Source organism: Sorex araneus, chromosome 3, assembly GCF_027595985.1.
Source record: "Sorex araneus isolate mSorAra2 chromosome 3, mSorAra2.pri, whole genome shotgun sequence".
NCBI lineage: Eukaryota > Metazoa > Chordata > Mammalia > Eulipotyphla > Soricidae > Sorex > Sorex araneus.
The window spans coordinates 218,899,196-218,916,989 of record NC_073304.1 but is presented as its reverse complement, the minus strand read 5'-3'; the positions used below and the strand labels follow the sequence as shown (position 1 = coordinate 218,916,989).

General features: G+C 54.9%; 1 protein-coding gene across 1 annotated transcript; it reads left to right on the top strand.

Moving 5' to 3' along the window:
* The first annotated feature begins 11,591 nt into the window (after nucleotides 1-11,591).
* Nucleotides 11,592-16,389, top strand: LOC101555201 (keratin, type I cytoskeletal 14). Its single transcript, XM_055131936.1, has 8 exons — nucleotides 11,592-12,128; nucleotides 13,313-13,395; nucleotides 14,496-14,652; nucleotides 14,817-14,978; nucleotides 15,062-15,187; nucleotides 15,329-15,549; nucleotides 15,655-15,701; nucleotides 16,187-16,389. Exons 1-8 carry the CDS (start codon nucleotides 11,592-11,594, stop codon nucleotides 16,282-16,284), a joined length of 1,431 nt encoding a protein of 476 aa, XP_054987911.1. The 3' UTR covers nucleotides 16,285-16,389.
* Nucleotides 16,390-17,794: the final 1,405 nt, after the last annotated feature.

Here is a 17,794-nt window from a genome sequence, read left to right as displayed (position 1 = left end):
CCTGGGTATACCCCCTCTTTCCCACCCTCCTCCAGCCTCTATAGCAGACAATATTCCCCATACTCTCTCTCTACTTACAAAATAAAATTTAATGTAATATACTTCGGATTCCAATGTAGAAAACTTATATACATAAATGAGAATAGGCATTTACTTATATTATATTAATGGTTTTAGTTTTTAATTTAATTATTTAATTTAATTTAATTTAATTTTTGCTTTTTGGGGTCACACCTAGCGATGCACAGGGGTTACTCCTGGCTCTGCACTTAGGAATCACCCCTGGCGGTGCTCAAGGGACCATATGGGATGCTGGGAATCGAACCTGAGTCGGCCGCGTGCAAGGCAAATGCCCTGCCCGCTGTGCTATTGCTTCAGCTCCTTAATTTAATTTTATTTTATTTGCTCTTTTGGGTCATACCTGGCGATGCTTAGGAGTTACTCCTGGCTCTGCACTCAGGAATTACTCCTGGCGGTGCTTGGGGAACCATATGGAATGACAGGGATTGAACCCGGGTCTGCCGCATGCAAAGCAAGCGCCCTACCCGCTCTGCTATTGCTCCAACCCTGGTTTTAATTTTCTTATTTATGTAGGTCAAAATCATATAGTAATCAGAATTTGTTCTTACTGATTTATTTTCTGATTCTTCTATTTGCGATTTCCTTAAGCTTTGTGTTGGAATAAGCAATATAAAGTGAATTAATTATGTGCCTAAGGGGGCAGGTTGGGATTGGGAGTAAAACTGGGGATATTGGTGGAGGGATGGTCACACTGGTGGTGTTGGAGCACTAAATGCTTGAAACAATCTGTATTATGAACAACTTTGTAAATCATGGTGTTAATTAAAATTAATTTTAAAAAGCAATGAACGCTACCCCTCAGTGATGGACGGAGCCTGACTGGACATTTGCAGCGCTGACAGCTCTCCCCAGACCTCAGCTGCATGGCTCGGTGGCCTTAGGGGCCTTCCAGATTCCAACGTGCTTCCCTCTGTGCCTTCCTTGCTGCCGGGTCACCCAGAGCAAGAGGCACAGAGCACCCCCTTTCTCACTTCTTCGTGCAGTAGGCACAAAGAGAGGAGGCTGCTTCGACCCTAAAGATGGGGGCAAATCTGTGTCCCCTTCTTGCCCTAGCCCCTTCTTTCTTGGTCACAGAGAAGAGGGGACATAGATGCCTGTTGGGGTGATCAATTTTGGGTCTGTCTCCATGGCCACCTGCTGATGTTCTGGGGTACCCCAGCTAGAGCATGGCGAACCTCAGCCAATGGGTCCACAATGTTCAGACTTGACAATGCCACACTGCTCAGACCGCATGGTGCTGGGGGACCGTGCAGTGCAAGGGTGGGACTTGGGGTTCCCTGGGCACATGTGGGAGCTTTCCTTGGAGTGGGTCTGTTTTGAACTAATCCTCTGAGCAGGAGTCTCAGGATGAGCTCAGCCACCTTAACCTTGGTGGGTCTGCACCAAAGAAGCCCAAAGGAAAAGTGTGTGTGTGTGTATGTGTATGTGTGTGTGTGTGTGTGTGTGTGTGTGTGTGTGTGTGTGTGTGTGTGTGTTTATGACATGGAGACATAAGGAGACAGAGGGAGAATGATGAATCGAGAAATGGCTGCTTTTATTTTGGTGTAGGACCCAAGGGGACTTTTATCACTCTCAGGATACCAGTTGACCAGGCCTACTAAGACCCAAGAATATCTATCTATCTATCTATCTATCTATCTATCTATCTATCTATCTATCTATCTATCTATCTATTCATCTATCTTTTTTTTTTTTGCTTTTTGGGTCACACCCAGCGATGCTCAGGGGTTACTCCTGGCTTTGCACTCAGGAATTACTCCTGGCGGTGCTCGGGGGACCATATGGGATGCCGGGGATCGAACCCAGGTCGGCCGCGTGCAAGGCAAACGCCCTACCCGCTGTGCTATCGCTCCGGCCCCCCATCTATCTATTATCTATCTATCTATCTATCTATCTATCTATCTATCTATCTATCTATCTATCTATCTATAATCTATCTATCCATCTATTACACACACACACATATATATATATATAAAGATTTTATTATTATTTGGATTTTTTTGGCCACACCTAATGGTGCTCAGTGGTTACTATTGCCTCTATACTCAGGAATTATTCCTGCTGGTGCTTGGGGGACCTTATAGGGATGCTGGGGATCAAACCCATGTTGGCTGCATGCAAGGCAATTGCCCTTTCTGCTGGACTATCACTCCAGCCCCTAGAGATATATTTTTAAATAAATATATATTTTATAAAAATATATATATATATATTTTCCTGTGTGCTGATGGAGGTCAAACTCAGGGTCTCACACATGCAAAGCATGAGCCCTGCCATGGAGTTACACCACAGCTACGGCCTTATGCAGAGCTGCTCATGCCCTGTAGTGCCAGGGAGCATGAGGGCCACCCTGATGGTGCTTGGGAACTCTAGAGCTATACCTGGCATTGCTTGGGGTGTACTCTTGCCTTCTGAAGGATCTCCTCACCAATACATTTCCTCTTCTGAAACAAATTCAAATTACTGCCTCAACCAAAGTGTATTCAGCAAGACAAAGTATTACCTCATTCTTGATATTTTTTCTCCCTGCCTGCTGAATCTTTTCTGTTTTCTCACTTATGGATCTTTCATCAGAAGCTGCTCATGCTCCCCATTTTGGAGGTGAGTACTAGAGAAATGGAATGAATGAATTAATGAGTGAGTCTGTATGTGTGTGTGCATGAATGTGTATATTAATGTCTGGGGTTACATTTCATGGTGCTCAGGGCTTACTCCTGGCTCTGAGCTCAGGGATAACTCCTGGCAGGCTCAGGGGACCTTATTAGGGTGCTGGGGATTGAATCTGGGTAGGCTGTGTGCAAGGCAAGAGCCTTGCCTGCTGTACTGTCACTCCAGTCCTGAATGTCTGTATGTGTTTGAGTGTGAGTGAATGTGTGAGAGTGTGTATATGAATTTGCCTCTATGTGTATGTATGAGTGTGTGTGAATTTGAGTGTGTATGTGAATATACCTTCATATGTGTGTATGTGTGTACCTGAATGTGCCTGCATGATCCATAAATGTGTGAGATTGTATATGAGTGTGTGAATTTGTGTAAGTATTTTGGATATATGTGAATGTGTATAAAGCGTGTATGAGTGTATGAGTGTGCATATGGCAGTGTAGGTATGTGCATGAGTATATGTGTATGAATATGTTTATTAGTGTGTCTATGAGAATGTATGAACATGTCTGTAGGTGTTGTATGATGCGAATGTGTAGGCATTGTGTGAATGTGTGAACGTTTGTATATGAATGTGTCTGTATCTGTGTATGAATATGGGTATAAATGTGTATATGAGTACATATGAATATGCCCGTAGGACTATGTGTATGGTGTTTGAATGTGTGTGTATCAGTGTGTGACTCTGTGTATGAGTATGTGTATATGAATCTGTGTAAGTATGAATGTATCTGTGTGTATAGGTATGTGTGAATGTGTGTGTAGTGTGTATATGAGTGCATATATAAATGTGTACGTGTGTATATAAACGTGACTCTATGTATGTATGACTGTGTGCATGTGTGTTTATCTGTCTGTGTCTATAGGCGTGTATCTAGTGTGTGAATGTGTGAGTTTGTGTATGAGTAAGTATGAATGTGTGTGTGCAGATATTCAGGCCGGACCAGGAGGGGAAGAACCCCCAGAACTACTGGGTGATGTTGGGGGTCCCTACCTCCGAGGCTTCTTCCTGAGGCTGCTTCCCCATCCTCTCACTGCTAGGCCTGGGGGAGGCAGTGCTGGGGGTTAGCCTCTGAGTAGGGGGCAGGGAAGGAGCCTTGCCCAGAGCCTTCTCCCATCACCCAGACGTACTGCTGAACCAGCACCCAGGACTTCAGTTCCACCGTCTGGCTGGGCCTCACTCCCTCAGTGCTGATGGCTGTGTGTTGGGGGGCTCCCTGCTCTGCTCCTCCCCCATTGTGCTTTGTCTCTTCCTCCCAGTGCTGATGCCTCGCCCCTGGCCCCACTCCTGCCTCCTAGGCCACCCTCCCTGGGACCTCAGGGAACCTATGGACCAACCTGGACTCTGGGCGGGATACAGGACTGGCTCTGGTGGTGAGTCAGGGACTTTCTAGCACCTCAAGGGGAGGAGGGAGGAATGACAGTGTCCCTGTTGGACAGGATGAGGATGGGAGGGGGCCCTTTCCAGCCAGCTCACACAGGGTCACACCAACAGCCTGCTGCTTCACCGTCCCCACCCGGGGGCCCCCAAATCTGTTCCCAAGCCTCCAATGAGTGGAAATACTCATTTTCTCTCTACCTGTCAGGTAGAGGATTCCGGGGACTCCTTTCCTTCTGTCCCTTCTCTCATGTCCTATGGCCCAGGACTCCTGACACAGCCATTCCCACGACAGGTGCTGACTTTCCTCCGACTCACGACTCACCTCGCAGGAGTTCCCAGCCGCACCCCTGCCTGGGAATGCCCTGTTCCACCTTGCCCAGCTAGCTACTTCCTTCTTTCCCAGAAAGGAGCCTGCCACGAGCCACCCGCCCCACCTGGTGGCTCCCCGGCCCCGCCGGCCGCAGAGCAGAGCCACAGAGCTGCACGCCCAGCACTGCCTCCGCCAGCAGCACAGCAGCCCCACGGGCCAGGGATGTGCCTCTCCCATTGGACCAGAATAATTAGAGCAAATGAGCATGAGGAGCACCTGCTCTGCCAGAGACACTTTATGGCACCCCCAAGGCTCTTTGTCCTGACTCTAGGGGCAGGGGAGGGCTGAGAAGGGGGGATACTCAGGGGATAGGAGGAGTCTGGGGCCAGCCGGGGTCCAAGCTGACAGGCTCTGACCTGATGCTTCTGGTCCTCCTTTTTTGCCTGCCCCACGTCGTAATCCACACGGTCGCCGCAGAGGCCCTCGTAAAACACGCCTCACCACGTCTCTCCCTGAGCAGAGCTTTCCCGAGGCTCCAGCCTCCAGCCTGAGCTCGGAGGCTCCGAGGACCCAGCCCCTGCCCTGTGTCGTTCAGGCAGATCCACCCTTTTTGCATCTCCCATTGTGCGTGGCTGCATCAGGTTTCCGTTAGAGAGTGTTTTGAATCCTTGCTGGGGTTCCTCGAGCAATGGGACAGCTGTCTTCCTGTCTGTGGCTGGTTTAGCACCTGCTCAGGTTTCTTCCTAGGATGGATGGGACCATGGCCCTTTCTGCGTCTTCCCTCCGTCCGTCACCCACCTGCCCAGCCACCGTCCGTCTATTTTCCACACAACTCTATATCCATGATCCCTTCCTCCCTCCCTCCTCTCCCTCCTACCCTACTCCCACCTCCCTCCCACCTCCCTCCCTCCTCCCTCCTTCCTTTCCTCCCTCCCTCCCTCTCTCTCCCTCGCTTCCTTCCTTCCTTCCTTCCTTCCTTCCTTCCTTCCTTCCTTCCTTCCTTCCTTCCTTCCTTCCTTCCTTCCTTCCTTCCTTCCTTCCTTCCATCCTTCCTTTTTTCTTCTGTTTTTCCTTCATCAAGCAGCTGCTTTATGCCACAAGAATGCAGACATTATATATTAAATCTGCACAATGAACCACAATGAACATTATATATTAAATCTGCACAATGGGCCTTCCTCCATGCGAGGGCTTTGGGGAGGAGGAGAGGACACAGATGTGGGCATTTAGACAGAGGCTGGGAGATGGGTGGGCATGGAGTGGTCAACGAAGGGACTAGAGTTTTTGGGGTGGAGCTGTTTACAGCAGGCATTAAGGGTGGGAAGAGTGAAGCTCTCTCTGAGACATTACTGGTGCCCGCTCGAACAAATCGATGAGCAACGGGATGACAGTAAGTCTGAGAGACAGAGGGTTGATAAATCCCTCTACTGTTGACCCTTGGCCACCTAATTCATGCTCTTAAGAAGCAGAATGATTCTGAGATGCGGAATGTTTATTTTCCTCAACACCCACAGGCTGTGTTTTATTTTTTTTATATTTTTTTGGGTTTTGGACCACACCTGACCGTGCTCAGGGCTTATTCTTGGCTCTCTGCTTAGGGATCATACCTACAGGAGCTTTGGGGAATATATGAGGTTCTGGGAATCGAACCCAACTTGGCAGCAGCAAGGCTGCATACCCTACCCACCTTCCTACCTCTCGGCCCCCTGAGCTGCATTTTCAAAGCCAATTTTGTTGTGTGGCTTTGGACACAGCCCTTCCCCTCACTCAGTCTCAGTGTTCCAGCTGTGAAGTTAAGAGGCAGGTCTTAGGGCATGGAAGATTGCCCAGGCCTGGCATGCAAAGGCCCAGGGTTCGCCACCTGCCAGTGAATGGTTCCGTGAACACGAGTGGGTGTCCCTGGTGGCTCCAGCACTGGCACGATCATGCAGGGCCCAAGCTTTGAACCTTACAGTCTGCACTGCTGGGTGTAGAATTGCCAGGAGGGGCCCCCAGTCTTCTTGATCACGACTTGGGATTCTCCTCCCCCCAAAAAATAAAGAAAGAGATTGGTTTATGGGGCCAGAGTGATACTACAGCGGGTAGGGTGTTTGCTCTGCATGCACCGACCTGGGTTCAATTCCCGGCATCCCATGTGGTCCCCCGAGCACTGCCAGGACTGATTCCTGAGTGCAAAGCCAGGAGTAACCCCAGAACATCACTGGGTGTGACCCAAAAGGCCAAAAAAAAAAAGAGAGAGAGAGAGAGAGACTGGTCTAAATGACTATAGAAACCTGCTACAGAGAAGTGAGGCTTGCAACCTGCAGAGCTGGGGCAGACCCCAGCTGAGCTGCCTCCTTACTCTGAACTTTGGGAAGTTCAGCCGCTGAGCCTTCCGCGTCTGGCATGTGGGGTGCGATGTCTGTTCCCTCTGCTCCAGCACCTGACGGCCTCCCACGAGGCATGGGCCCCAGATAGGCAGGCCCCGCTGGGAGCCCAGGGTGGCAGAGCTTCCTAGGGGAAAGGGCACCCCGGCCTGGGGAGGCTCCCTGTAGCTGTCAGGGGGTCAGGAGATCTTACCCCCCAGCATACGGAGTGGGGGCTCGGTGGGGAGTGGAGGGGGCGGGGCAGAGCTCTCAGGACTCAGCTAGGAGGAGAGGGGTGCCCAGGCTGGGGTGCCCTTGGGGGCTCTCAGGATCACGAGGTGGGCTTCAGCTGGACACCTGACTCTGACCTCTCTGGACCCTAGAGTGGGTGACACGGGAAGGACCTGACCACTGTCTCCTCCTTTCGACTCAGGGTTGGGTGGGAGGAGGAAAGGCTTGAAATGTCAGCAATGAAGCCAGAGAGAGCCCTGGTGTCTGTGTGTGCATGTGTGTGCATGTGCGTGCGTGTGTGTGTGTGTGTGTGTGTGTGTGTGTGTGTGCGTGTGCGCGCGTGCCTGGGAGCAGGGATGTTAAGGCATTTGCCTTCATTATAGTCAATTCCTGGTACCACACATGTTCTCCCAGGCACCGCCAGGGCTCACTCCTGAGCACAGAGCCAGGAATAGTCCCCGAGCACTGACAGGTGTGGTCTAAAAACAAAACCAAGGAGACCGAAAGGAAGGAATTTCAACCACTGGAGAAATACCGGGTGTTTCTGGAAGGGCAGAATCATAAAGAGAGTTTGAGGACGTCTAATCTGGCTTTGGGCAAGAGATGTTCTCTCCTGGGCCTGGGACCCCTCCCCCCCAGCAGTTTCTCCCCAAGGCCACAGCCCCTCAAGCCTTCCTGGATGTAGGGCCCCGTGGTGCCAGGAGCTCCTGGGGAGAGAAGCAGAGAGACGTCACCTTCCCCAGGCACTGGCCACTGCTTAGGTACTGATGGATTTCAGCAGGAATCGGTGGAGGAATCTGGCAACCATCACCTTCCCCGGTGGCAAGAGGGACCTTTCCAGTGACTTGGACCTGAGCCTTAAAAGGTTCTGCTCATAGCTGAGGAAACTTCTGCAACAGGCCCTGGCCCCGGGGTGCTCAGGGTTATTTCTGGCTCTGAGCTCGGGGACTAGTCCTGGAGAGCTTGGGGACCAGATGGAGTGCTGAGAATAGAATGCAGGCCAGCTGCAGCGTGCAGGGCAAGCACCCTCCCCACTGTATTGTCTGTGTGACCAGGACTCAGGAGTGGAGCAAGGCCCTTTGAGACAGGGACAGAGACACTGTCAAGCTTGGGAGGAGACGAGAGGGCAAGGAATCTGGATTCCACAGTGGAGTAGGTACTTGTGGGGTACCCAGAAGGTGTTGGAGAAAGTGTGTCCTGAATCCACAGTATTGGGCCCAGGTTGATCCCCTGGTTTTGGTAAATGAACTGTGTGTATTGGCACCTGTTCTTAGCAGGGGAAGCAGGGTATAATGTCTGCAACTCTTTCTTTTTATTTTATTTTATTTTAAATTTTATTATTTTTTTCTTTTTGGGTCACTCCCAGGGATGCACAGGGGATACTCCTGGCTCTGCACTCAGGAATTACTCCTGGCGGTGTTCAGGGGACCATATGGGATGCTGGAAATCGAACCCGGGTCCGGCCGCATGCAAGGCAAGTGCCCTACCCGTTCTCAAGTTCTATTTCTGCAACTTTTCCTGAAAGTAAAACTGTTTCCAAATAGAAAAAAAAACAACAAACCAAACTTTTCTCCCAAAGCCACTGTGGATTTGGGAAGGAGCCCCAGATGCCAGGCTGTGGGAAGAATGAACGGAATCATTCCCAAAGGATAGGCTGAGCGGGAGGCTGCTGTAGGAGCTCCTGGCTGGCCAAGCCCCGTCATACTGCAACCATCTCTGTGCTCACTTTTCACCGCGGCCGCCTCTGCAGTTGAGAGCACAGAACTGTGACCCCCTTCCACCCCAGCGCCCACCGCTCATGGCCCCCCAGGAGCTCTGGTTGTGGCTTTCTTTGGTAAGAGGGCCTCTGTGGTAGGAGGTGAGGGGAGCCCTCAGGGATGCAGGGGACACTGAGATCTTCCAGGAGAGGGAGAAGGATACCTGGAGACACGGGGTCGAGGGATCAGGGATGCCAGGAGCCAGCAGAAGTTGGAAGAGGCAAGGAAGGGTCCCCTAGCCCCTTTGGGGGAGTGTAGCCACTGACTCCCTGACTCTTGGACTCCTTGGAGCCTCCATTCTGTGAGGGAACCACTGTCCTGGTCCTTTGTTCCAGCAGCCCCAGGAAAAGATGCAGGGAAGTCTGGTGATAGAACTGGGGCTCCAGCCCTCGGGTCGTCCTCCCAACCTCGCCCCCAGCAGTGATACTGAATGACTGTTTCTTCTCTTGCAGACCCCGCCATTAGACTGGACTTGAGGGTAGGAGCTGTGTCTCCTTCCTCAGACTGGACTGTCCCAAGGCCCCCTCTTAAGGATTGCTTACCCAGGTGTCCAGCCAGGTGCTGCACCCCTCTCTTAGGGTTGGCCTGGGTCTGGCTGATTGAGGAGACTCACACCCCACCTCCCCCACGCCAGTCCTGGGCCCAGTCCAGACAAAGCCCCCCACTCCCCCCCACAACACAGACTGCTGGGTTGGTCTGGAGCTGGGGGTCCTCCCACCCCCCAGACATCAGTATCCTTTCATGATCCCCTGCTGCACCAGGAAGCTGCCTTTCCTCAGCATCAAGGGCCCCAGGCCAGGTCACAGGCCTAAAGGCATGGGGTGGGGGGCAGACCCCAGGGTCAGAGTCGGGGTGCTCATCTGGTGGGGGAGAAGAACAGCCCTGGGACCACGGAGGTGGGCAGGGCTGGCTCCCTCTGGGCTGCGTGTGGGCTTATTAAACGGGGTTCACTGCCGTCTAGTCTCTCTCTTTTGGGGTTCCCCTGGGAGGGAATGAGGAGGGGCCTCTTTGCCCTTGCCCTGTAAAAGGAGAGCTTGTCCTGGTCTCATGCTCCCACCCCCCCAGGTCCCTCTGGGGTGGTAGCCCCAGAGCCAGGCAGGTGTTGGGCTCTGCACCCCTGATCCCTCTGGGTGCTGCATTTTTCTCTGCTGAGTACCCCTCCTACACACACACACACACACCCCGCAACAGACTGCCATCACCAGCAGCCTCAGGCCCTCCCCACTCCCTGCCTTTCACAGGGAAATTGCAGGGCGGTCGGTGGGGGGAACTGCCCCCCAGATGGAGATTAGGGGAGTCTGTGGGCAGGGTGGGGCCTCACTTACTCACATCTTTGTGGGCTCATGGGGCACACCTCACCCTCCCTGGAGCCCACAGTGGGCCTCAGCATTGTCTTCCGAGCTCCTAAACCCCGGGCTGGGGGGAGGGCACGTGGTCCCCAGCCTGCCTCTCCCCCGGGGCTGGCAGGTGGGAGGGGCCGGGAGGGCGGCTCCCCTCTCCTTCTGTGAGCAGCTGGTTCTAGGAAGAGCCGCAGCGGCCAGCGGGGCTGTTGGGGCCTGTCTGGGGAGATGGGACGTGTCAGGCAGCCCCAGACAAGACCACATTCCTCCCGACCTGCCCTCAGGGTCCGCAGGGCTGAGGGGCTGGCAGGAGTGGGTGGAGCCGCAGGGGGGTGTCTTTGGAGGAAATTTTGGAGGGTAACTGAGGTTTTGGGTGAAACTCCCAATCCAGGAGCAAACGGATTGCTGGGGCCCTAGAGAGCCTAGGAGTTAGGGACCCTTGGGAATTGCTGGGATCCCCAATGTCAGCCCCTCCCCCCCTTTCCCTAATCCCCCAGTACTCCTCTTGGGCCAGGTCTGCAAAGGGCCCCTTCCACGAAGACCCTTCCAGCCTGCTTTGGGGTTCGGCACCACCTGCCCAGGCATACCGCCTGGGTTCTGATAATTGGACCCAGACTCAAGGCCCTACCCACTTCCCAAGTGCCCCCTCGGGTGCTCAGCCACGGGGAACTCTGGGCAGGCTGCGGTCAGCTTCTGCTCCCACTTTTACAGATGAAAAAGAAAATAAACAAGGTGCAGACACACATCCGTCCCGGGTGACACAGGTGACAAAGGCAGAGCTGGATGCGGCGGGGTGTGGGCTAGCCAGATGGGAGCGCAGGCCTGGGGAAGGATTCTCAGAGTCCGAGGCTTCTTTCCAAAGGAGGTTTCCCGGGCAGCCGGAGCGCGGGTCTGGCGGGGTAGTCTCTGAGCAGGGGCAGCCTCCTGACCCCGGCTCCCGGTCACACGGGTGGGGTGGGGAACTCACTTTGTCCCCCGGGTGTGGCAAAGCTGAGGACGCATCCCTGGCTCCTGCATACATGCCTGGAGCCAGGTGCCAGCTGGGGTCAGGGGCTAATGCCAGAGGCCCGGTTAGCTCATAGGACGCGAGTGGGTCACTAGGTTTGGGGTGCAGATAGGCCCTGCTCCCTGCCACCTGGTGCTGCCAGCACCCGGACTCGGGGGCCCATGGGAAAGTGTAGCCGCAGGCCCACTCCTCCTGAATGAATCACGCCTGGCGGGACTGGAAACCCTAAACACCCCAAACAATGAGTTTCCAGTAAAATATGACAGACATGACGAGGCGAAGGTGAGGAGGGGCCTGGATGGGAGTTGGCGCTGCCTGTGGCTGATGAAAGCCAAGGGGGCCGGAGGAGGCCAGGCCCGGCCCCCTCCCCGGGGTTTAAAGCACCACAGCCTCCTCCGCTCCCCTGAGCACGATCATACCTCGTTCTCTCGCTCTCCGCTCGCTCTCTGCTCGCTCGCCCGCTCGCTCTCAGCACCATGACTTCCTGCAGCCGCCAGTTCTCCTCCAGCTCCATGAAGGGCTCCTGCAACATCGGCGGGGGCTCCTGCGGCATCGGCGGGGGCTCCAGCCGCATGTCGTCCGTCCTGGCCGGGGGCGCCTGCCGGGCACCCAGCGCCTACGGGGGCATGACCATGTCCTCCTCCCGCTTCTCCTCTGGGGGGGCCTGCGGCATGGGGGGCGGCTATGGCGGCGGCTTCAGCAGCAGCAGCAGCTTCGGCGGGGCCCTGGGTGCAGGATTCGGTGGAGGTTTGGGCGGTGGCTTCGGTGGTGGCTTCGGCGGAGGCTTCGGTGGGGGCCTGGGTGGTGGCGATGGTCTCCTCTCCGGGAACGAGAAGGTGACCATGCAGAACCTCAACGACCGCCTGGCCTCCTACCTGGACAAGGTGCGGGCCCTGGAGGAGGCCAACACCGACCTGGAGGTGAAGATCCGAGACTGGTACCAGAAGCAGCGTCCGCAGGAGAGCAAGGACTACAGCCCCTACTTCCGGACCATCGAGGAGCTGCGCAGCAAGGTGGGGGCTGGGACCTGGTTGGGGACGGGATGCGGTGGGCATTTCCGGCCCCGGGCGTGTTTAGGCCCCCGGACTCTGGCCCCACACCTGTTCTTCTGGCCCTGGACACCCCAGTAGATCTGGTCAGCGGGGAGCTGCCTCCCCTCCCGTGCTCAGCTCAGACAGACACTCCTGGGCTCGGCTCTCCAGACCCCTAAGTTCAGTGTCAATTACCTGCCTGCTAATTTACAGAGGGGGACGTGGAAGCTTCTAGAGGGGCTGTGCCCTGTCCTGGGCCATGCATGGAGGAGCCAACCCTTCCGGCCCACCTGCCCCCCACGGGACGCAGCTACCTGTCCTGGGTGCCGGGAAGGGAGGGGCAGCACTAACGGGACCCGGGCTGACGCCCAAACCGCTCATTAGCTTATTCACCTGAGCTGTCTGGCAGGCGACGCCCAGGAGTCCGAGGGGCACGAGTTGGTCCCTCCCCTTAGCTGGTGGTGGGTGGGTGGGTGGAGGGTCTACCTCAGGTGCCCTGCCCAGGATGGAGCCTGGTGGGCTGGTGCCCCTGGCAGCCCTGGCTGTCTGGCAGGGCTGCCTGGTGAGGATTAGGGTGATTGGGTGAGAAAGGCGGGAACTCCGTCAGTACAGGGTTCTCTGGACAGATCTCTTCCGATCTGTTGTGTTTCACAGTGCCAGCTGGAAAAGTCCCACTGGGGGTCCCTTGTCCTATGAGCTTGGGAGGGAGCAGTGCTAGTGCACGCGGAGGTCAGCAGGACTGGCTCACACACACACACACACACACACACACACACACACACACAGAGAGCAGATCAGGGACGGCATCTGGAGAGCTTTAGATCTCTCCTCTGCTTAGCAGGTGGTGAACCCAAGAACCTGAGAGCCTGCTCAGGTTTTTCAGCAAGACTGGGGGTAGAAGAGGAACCGGATGTGAAAGCTTTTGACTCTGTGGCTGGGGCTCCTTGCTCCTTCTCTGCCGAGCACCAGTCAGCTGTCCTGGGTCACAGCTGGACCATGCGAGGGACCCTCTAACAGCTGTGGCTGTGGGAGGAGATCTTGCTGGGCCAAGGCAAGCCCCCGGGGTCACTCTAGCAGGAGCAGGACGGCAAATGCCTGGTGCTGGCTGCAGGGAAGACAGGCTGCTGCCATCTGTTTGACCCATGCCCCCTTTCTCCCACCTGCAGATCCTCGCGGCCACTGTGGACAATGCCAACGTCCTGCTGCAGATCGACAATGCCCGCCTTGCGGCTGACGACTTCCGCACCAAGTGAGTCAGGGGTGACGGCCATGCAACTTGCCTCTCTGGGGTGGGTCACTCTGGGGGCTGCCTCCCTGGGGTGGGGCACTTTAGTTTTTCAAATGTTCTTTCTTTCTTTCTTTCTTTCTTTCTTTCTTTCTTTCTTTCTTTCTTTCTTTCTTTCTTTCTTTCTTTCTTTCTTTCTTTCTTTCTTTCTTTCTTTCTTTCTTTCTTTCTTTCTTTCTTTCTTTCTTTCTTTCTTTCTTTCTTTCTTTCTTTCTTTCTCTCTCTCTCTCTCTCTTTCTTTCTCTCTCTCTCTCTTTCTTTCTTTCTTTCTCTCTCTCTCTCTCTCTCTTTCTTTCTCTCTCTCTCTCTCTTTCTTTCTTTCTTTCTTTCTTTCTTTCTTTCTTTCTTTCTTTCTTTCTTTCTTTCTTTCTTTCTTTCTTTCTTTCTTTCTTTCTTTCTTTCTTTCTTTCTTTTTTGTTGCTGGGCCACACCCGGTGTTGCTCAGGGGTTACTCCTGGCTTTTCACTCAGGAATTACTCCTGCCAGTGCTCGGGGGACCCTATGGGATGCCAGGGAATTGAACCCTAGGTTAACCGTGTGCAAGGCAAACATCCCACCCACTGTGCTATCATTCCAGGGCCTAAGGTGGGGCACTTTTAGAGTGCCAGGATGGCAGTGTGCAAGCCCCTCAGGGTGCTTGTAAAAATGCCGGAGTCCTGGGAGCCACCCCAGCATTGTGATTCAACCATTTTGCACAGGCTTCTGGGTGATTCTGTCACGCAGCCAGGTCTGGGAAACATGGCTTGAGGGACAGGTGCTCTGCCGCGCCCCACCAGGAGGGAGCCATAGTTGGAAGTCTTGTGTGCTATTGGCTGGCCCAAGTGAAAGCATCTCCCCTCCCCTGATACCGCTGCAGGATGAGGCGCGGAGTGCCTGCCCTCCCCCCAGGAATGTTCAGGTCTGAGCACTCAATGGGCACTGTGTCCGACCTCGCCGAGCTCATGCTTGGCTCCCACACCGCCCACAAGCTGCCAGCTATGGGAAGAAGCTGCAGGGGGAGGAGAACAAAGCCTGTAGTGTGGCCAGAATGGGCATCTCACGCCTTTTCTCGTGGCTTGTTCCAGGTACGAGACGGAGCTGAACCTGCGCATGAGCGTGGAGGCTGACACCAACGGCCTGCGCCGGGTGCTGGACGAACTGACCCTGGCTAGGGCCGACCTGGAGATGCAGATCGAGAGCCTGAAGGAGGAGCTGGCCTACCTGCGCAAGAACCACGAGGAGGTGAGGGCGTGCGGGAAAAAGCCAGCTTAGAAGCTAAGCTGGGAGGGAAGAGGAGGCGGTAGGACAGCGGAGGGGCCGTGTCCAGCCCGGAGCACGTTTCTGAAGGGCCCCTTTGTGGGCTGCCAGCATGAGGCTTCTCACGGTGGTTGTCCTTCGCCGTCCAGGAGATGAGCTCTCTGAGAGGCCAGGTGGGCGGAGACGTCAACGTGGAGATGGACGCCGCTCCCGGCATTGACCTGAGCCGCATCCTGAACGAGATGCGTGAACAGTATGAGAAGATGGCCGAGAAGAACCGCAAGGACGCCGAGGACTGGTTCTTCAGCAAGGTGGGTGTTGCCCAGGGCGGAAGGGTCCCCGCAGAGTCGTCTCCCAGGATCGGCCTTGCCTGAATGAGTCTTCTCCCCTGCAGACGGAGGAACTGAACCGAGAGGTGTCCACCAACAGCGAGCTGGTGCAGAGCGGCAAGAGCGAGATCTCTGAGCTCCGGCGCACCGTGCAGAACCTGGAGATCGAGCTGCAGTCCCAGCTCAGCATGGTGAGGGGCACTGCCATACTGTGGGCATGTCCAGGATGGGGTGGGGGGTGAGGGGCACTGCCATACCGCGGGCATGCCCAGGACATGGGAAGGGGAAGGACCAGTCATGCTGACCTCTGATCCTCTTTCCCTCCCTCACAGAAAGCTTCCCTGGAGAACAGCCTGGAGGAGACCAAGGGCCGCTACTGCATGCAGCTGTCCCAGATCCAGGACCTGATCGGCAACGTGGAGGAGCAGCTGGCCCAGCTGCGCTGCGAGATGGAGCAGCAGAACCAGGAGTATAAGATCCTGCTGGACGTGAAGTCTCGGCTGGAGCAGGAGATCGCCACCTACCGCCGCCTGCTGGAGGGCGAGGACGCCCAGTGAGTGGGGGGCCCGCCTTGCCCATCCATCACCATGATTCACACTACCCCCACCCCCCACCATGAGCTAATGATCGAATGAGCTCCTCTTTTTTGTCTTCACAGCCTCTCGTCTGCCCAGTTCTCCTCTGGCTCCCAGTCATCCAGAGACGGTAAGTCTCTTCCTCCACCCTGGTCTTCAGGCCATCCTGTCTTCCCGAAAATCTTGAGTTGCACCAGAGCTTCTCGGGAAGGGAGCAGAGCAAGGACCTTCTCCAAAATCGTCCACATAACTCATTGTGTAGAAGGAACTTTTTAAATCTTTGGTGGCTTCTGCCTCTAGCTTGTCTGTCCTCAGCAGACCCCATGGTTCTGAGGTCAGCACCATGGACAGAGCCCCTCTCTGCTCTATCAGGATGACCCGACAGTTTGGGTCCACTCCAAAGCTTCAGCCCAGGACATACCCTGTCCCCCAACACGGGGCATCTACTCTGAAGGAAACCTACCAATGGGATGGGCTTAGTTCTGGGTGCCACCATGGCCGCAGGGATCATTGCTTAGATCATGGCAGTTCTAAGTGCCCCGAGTCCTTTAGCTCCCCACTCTGGTCTCTTCTTGCCCAACCACAGCTGCTAACACCCTCTTTCCTCTTCCCCAGTGACCTCTTCCAGCCGCCAGATCCGCACAAAGGTCATGGACGTGCACGACGGCAAGGTGGTGTCCAGCCACGAGCAAGTCCTGCGCACCAAGAACTGAGGCTGCCCAGTAGTGCTCAGGAGACCCAGGAGACCACCCCCCTCTCCCACCCTCCTTGTGGGCCAGGATCTCTATGGAGATATCCTCTCCTGCCCCCCCAGTCCCTCATGCCCCAAGCATTTCATACCTGAGCCCTGCCTTACCCTTGCCCCCTCCCTCCTGGCAGTCAATAAAGTTTATTATCTCCGTTGCACAACACCCGCCTCTGCCTGGTCATTGTCAGAAGAGGAGGTGGGAGAGTGGGGGAGCAGCTTCTGGAGCTCATCCGAACACCTGGCTGGGCCTCGGGGACTGGGGAAAAGGGCCTGGGGGAGGCCCGGGCTCAGGTCCCAGGATAACTCTCACCATCTCAAAGACACCGATTGGTCTGTGTACTGGGTCATCGCGTGTCCTCGGGCATGGAGGCACGTGCTTGCTTGCTCGCTCACTCCTCCAGTCCCTTATTTGTTCTTCTGCTGGCTCATTCATGCAACTCGTTACTACTGAGTGCCTCCTGAGTTCAGGGATTCCGAATGCTTTGTTCATCAGGGATTCATTCCCTGGAGACAATGATGCTGGGGGTACAGACCTTCCTTCCCCCCACTTCCAGAAGTACACGCATACATCTGCATACAAACCGTGGGTTTCCTTGAGCGCCTGCATCCCATAGGGGTGTAGACTAGCCAGTGGGTGTAGACCATCATGTGTCTACAGCTCATCTGTTCTTGCCCCCAGCGCTGGCTCTGCTGTTAAGGAGAGGGAGGGCAAGCAAACTATCATTTCCAAGCCTCTCTTTCTACCTCTGTAAAGTGGGCACAATGACAGTCCCTACTGTGTGGATTTGTTGTGAGGATTCTCTAGAACAAAAGGCTAGAAGCACAGTTCCTGGAGCAGGGCAGGTTTGGGGCATGGGGAGGCTATGTCTCAAGCATGGTGGATCTCTGAGAAGGGTGCTTGTGTGTGTGTGTGTGTGTGTGTGTGACGAGAGGGGAATCTCTCAAGTAGTGTTTCAGGGAACCCGGAGTCTACTCAGGATTCCCAAGGGGTTGGTCCTGCTCAGGCCCCATAGAGTTGGGGGGGCACAGGGCACTTTGAGTTGATTGGGGGCATCCAGGACTATATAAGTCAGTGCTCAGTATGTTATTCATGACATAGAAACAGAGTCCGGCATTTGTACCCTAAGTCCTGTACTAACTTTCTGGCTGGAATTTTTGTGAAGGCTATGTTTAGAGGTTTTGAGAGCAGACTGCTTCCAATCCTGGCTTTGATCTATATGGTGACCTGGCTGGCTGACCATGGAGGCCCACGGTCACTGTGCCACCTAGTAAGCACAGCAAATTCCGCTTTGGGGGCCACGGGAAGCCAGTGAATGAACGCACATGGGGAGCAGGGTTGGAGCACACTTTCTCGGTGGGGAACTTGTTGTCTTGGTTGTGGGGGGCTGGTAAGGGAGGAGGAAGGGGAAGACCTCATCTGCATGAGTAGTGAAGATTCCAGAAGTGGGTGGGGCTCACTGCCCAGGGCTGGGAAA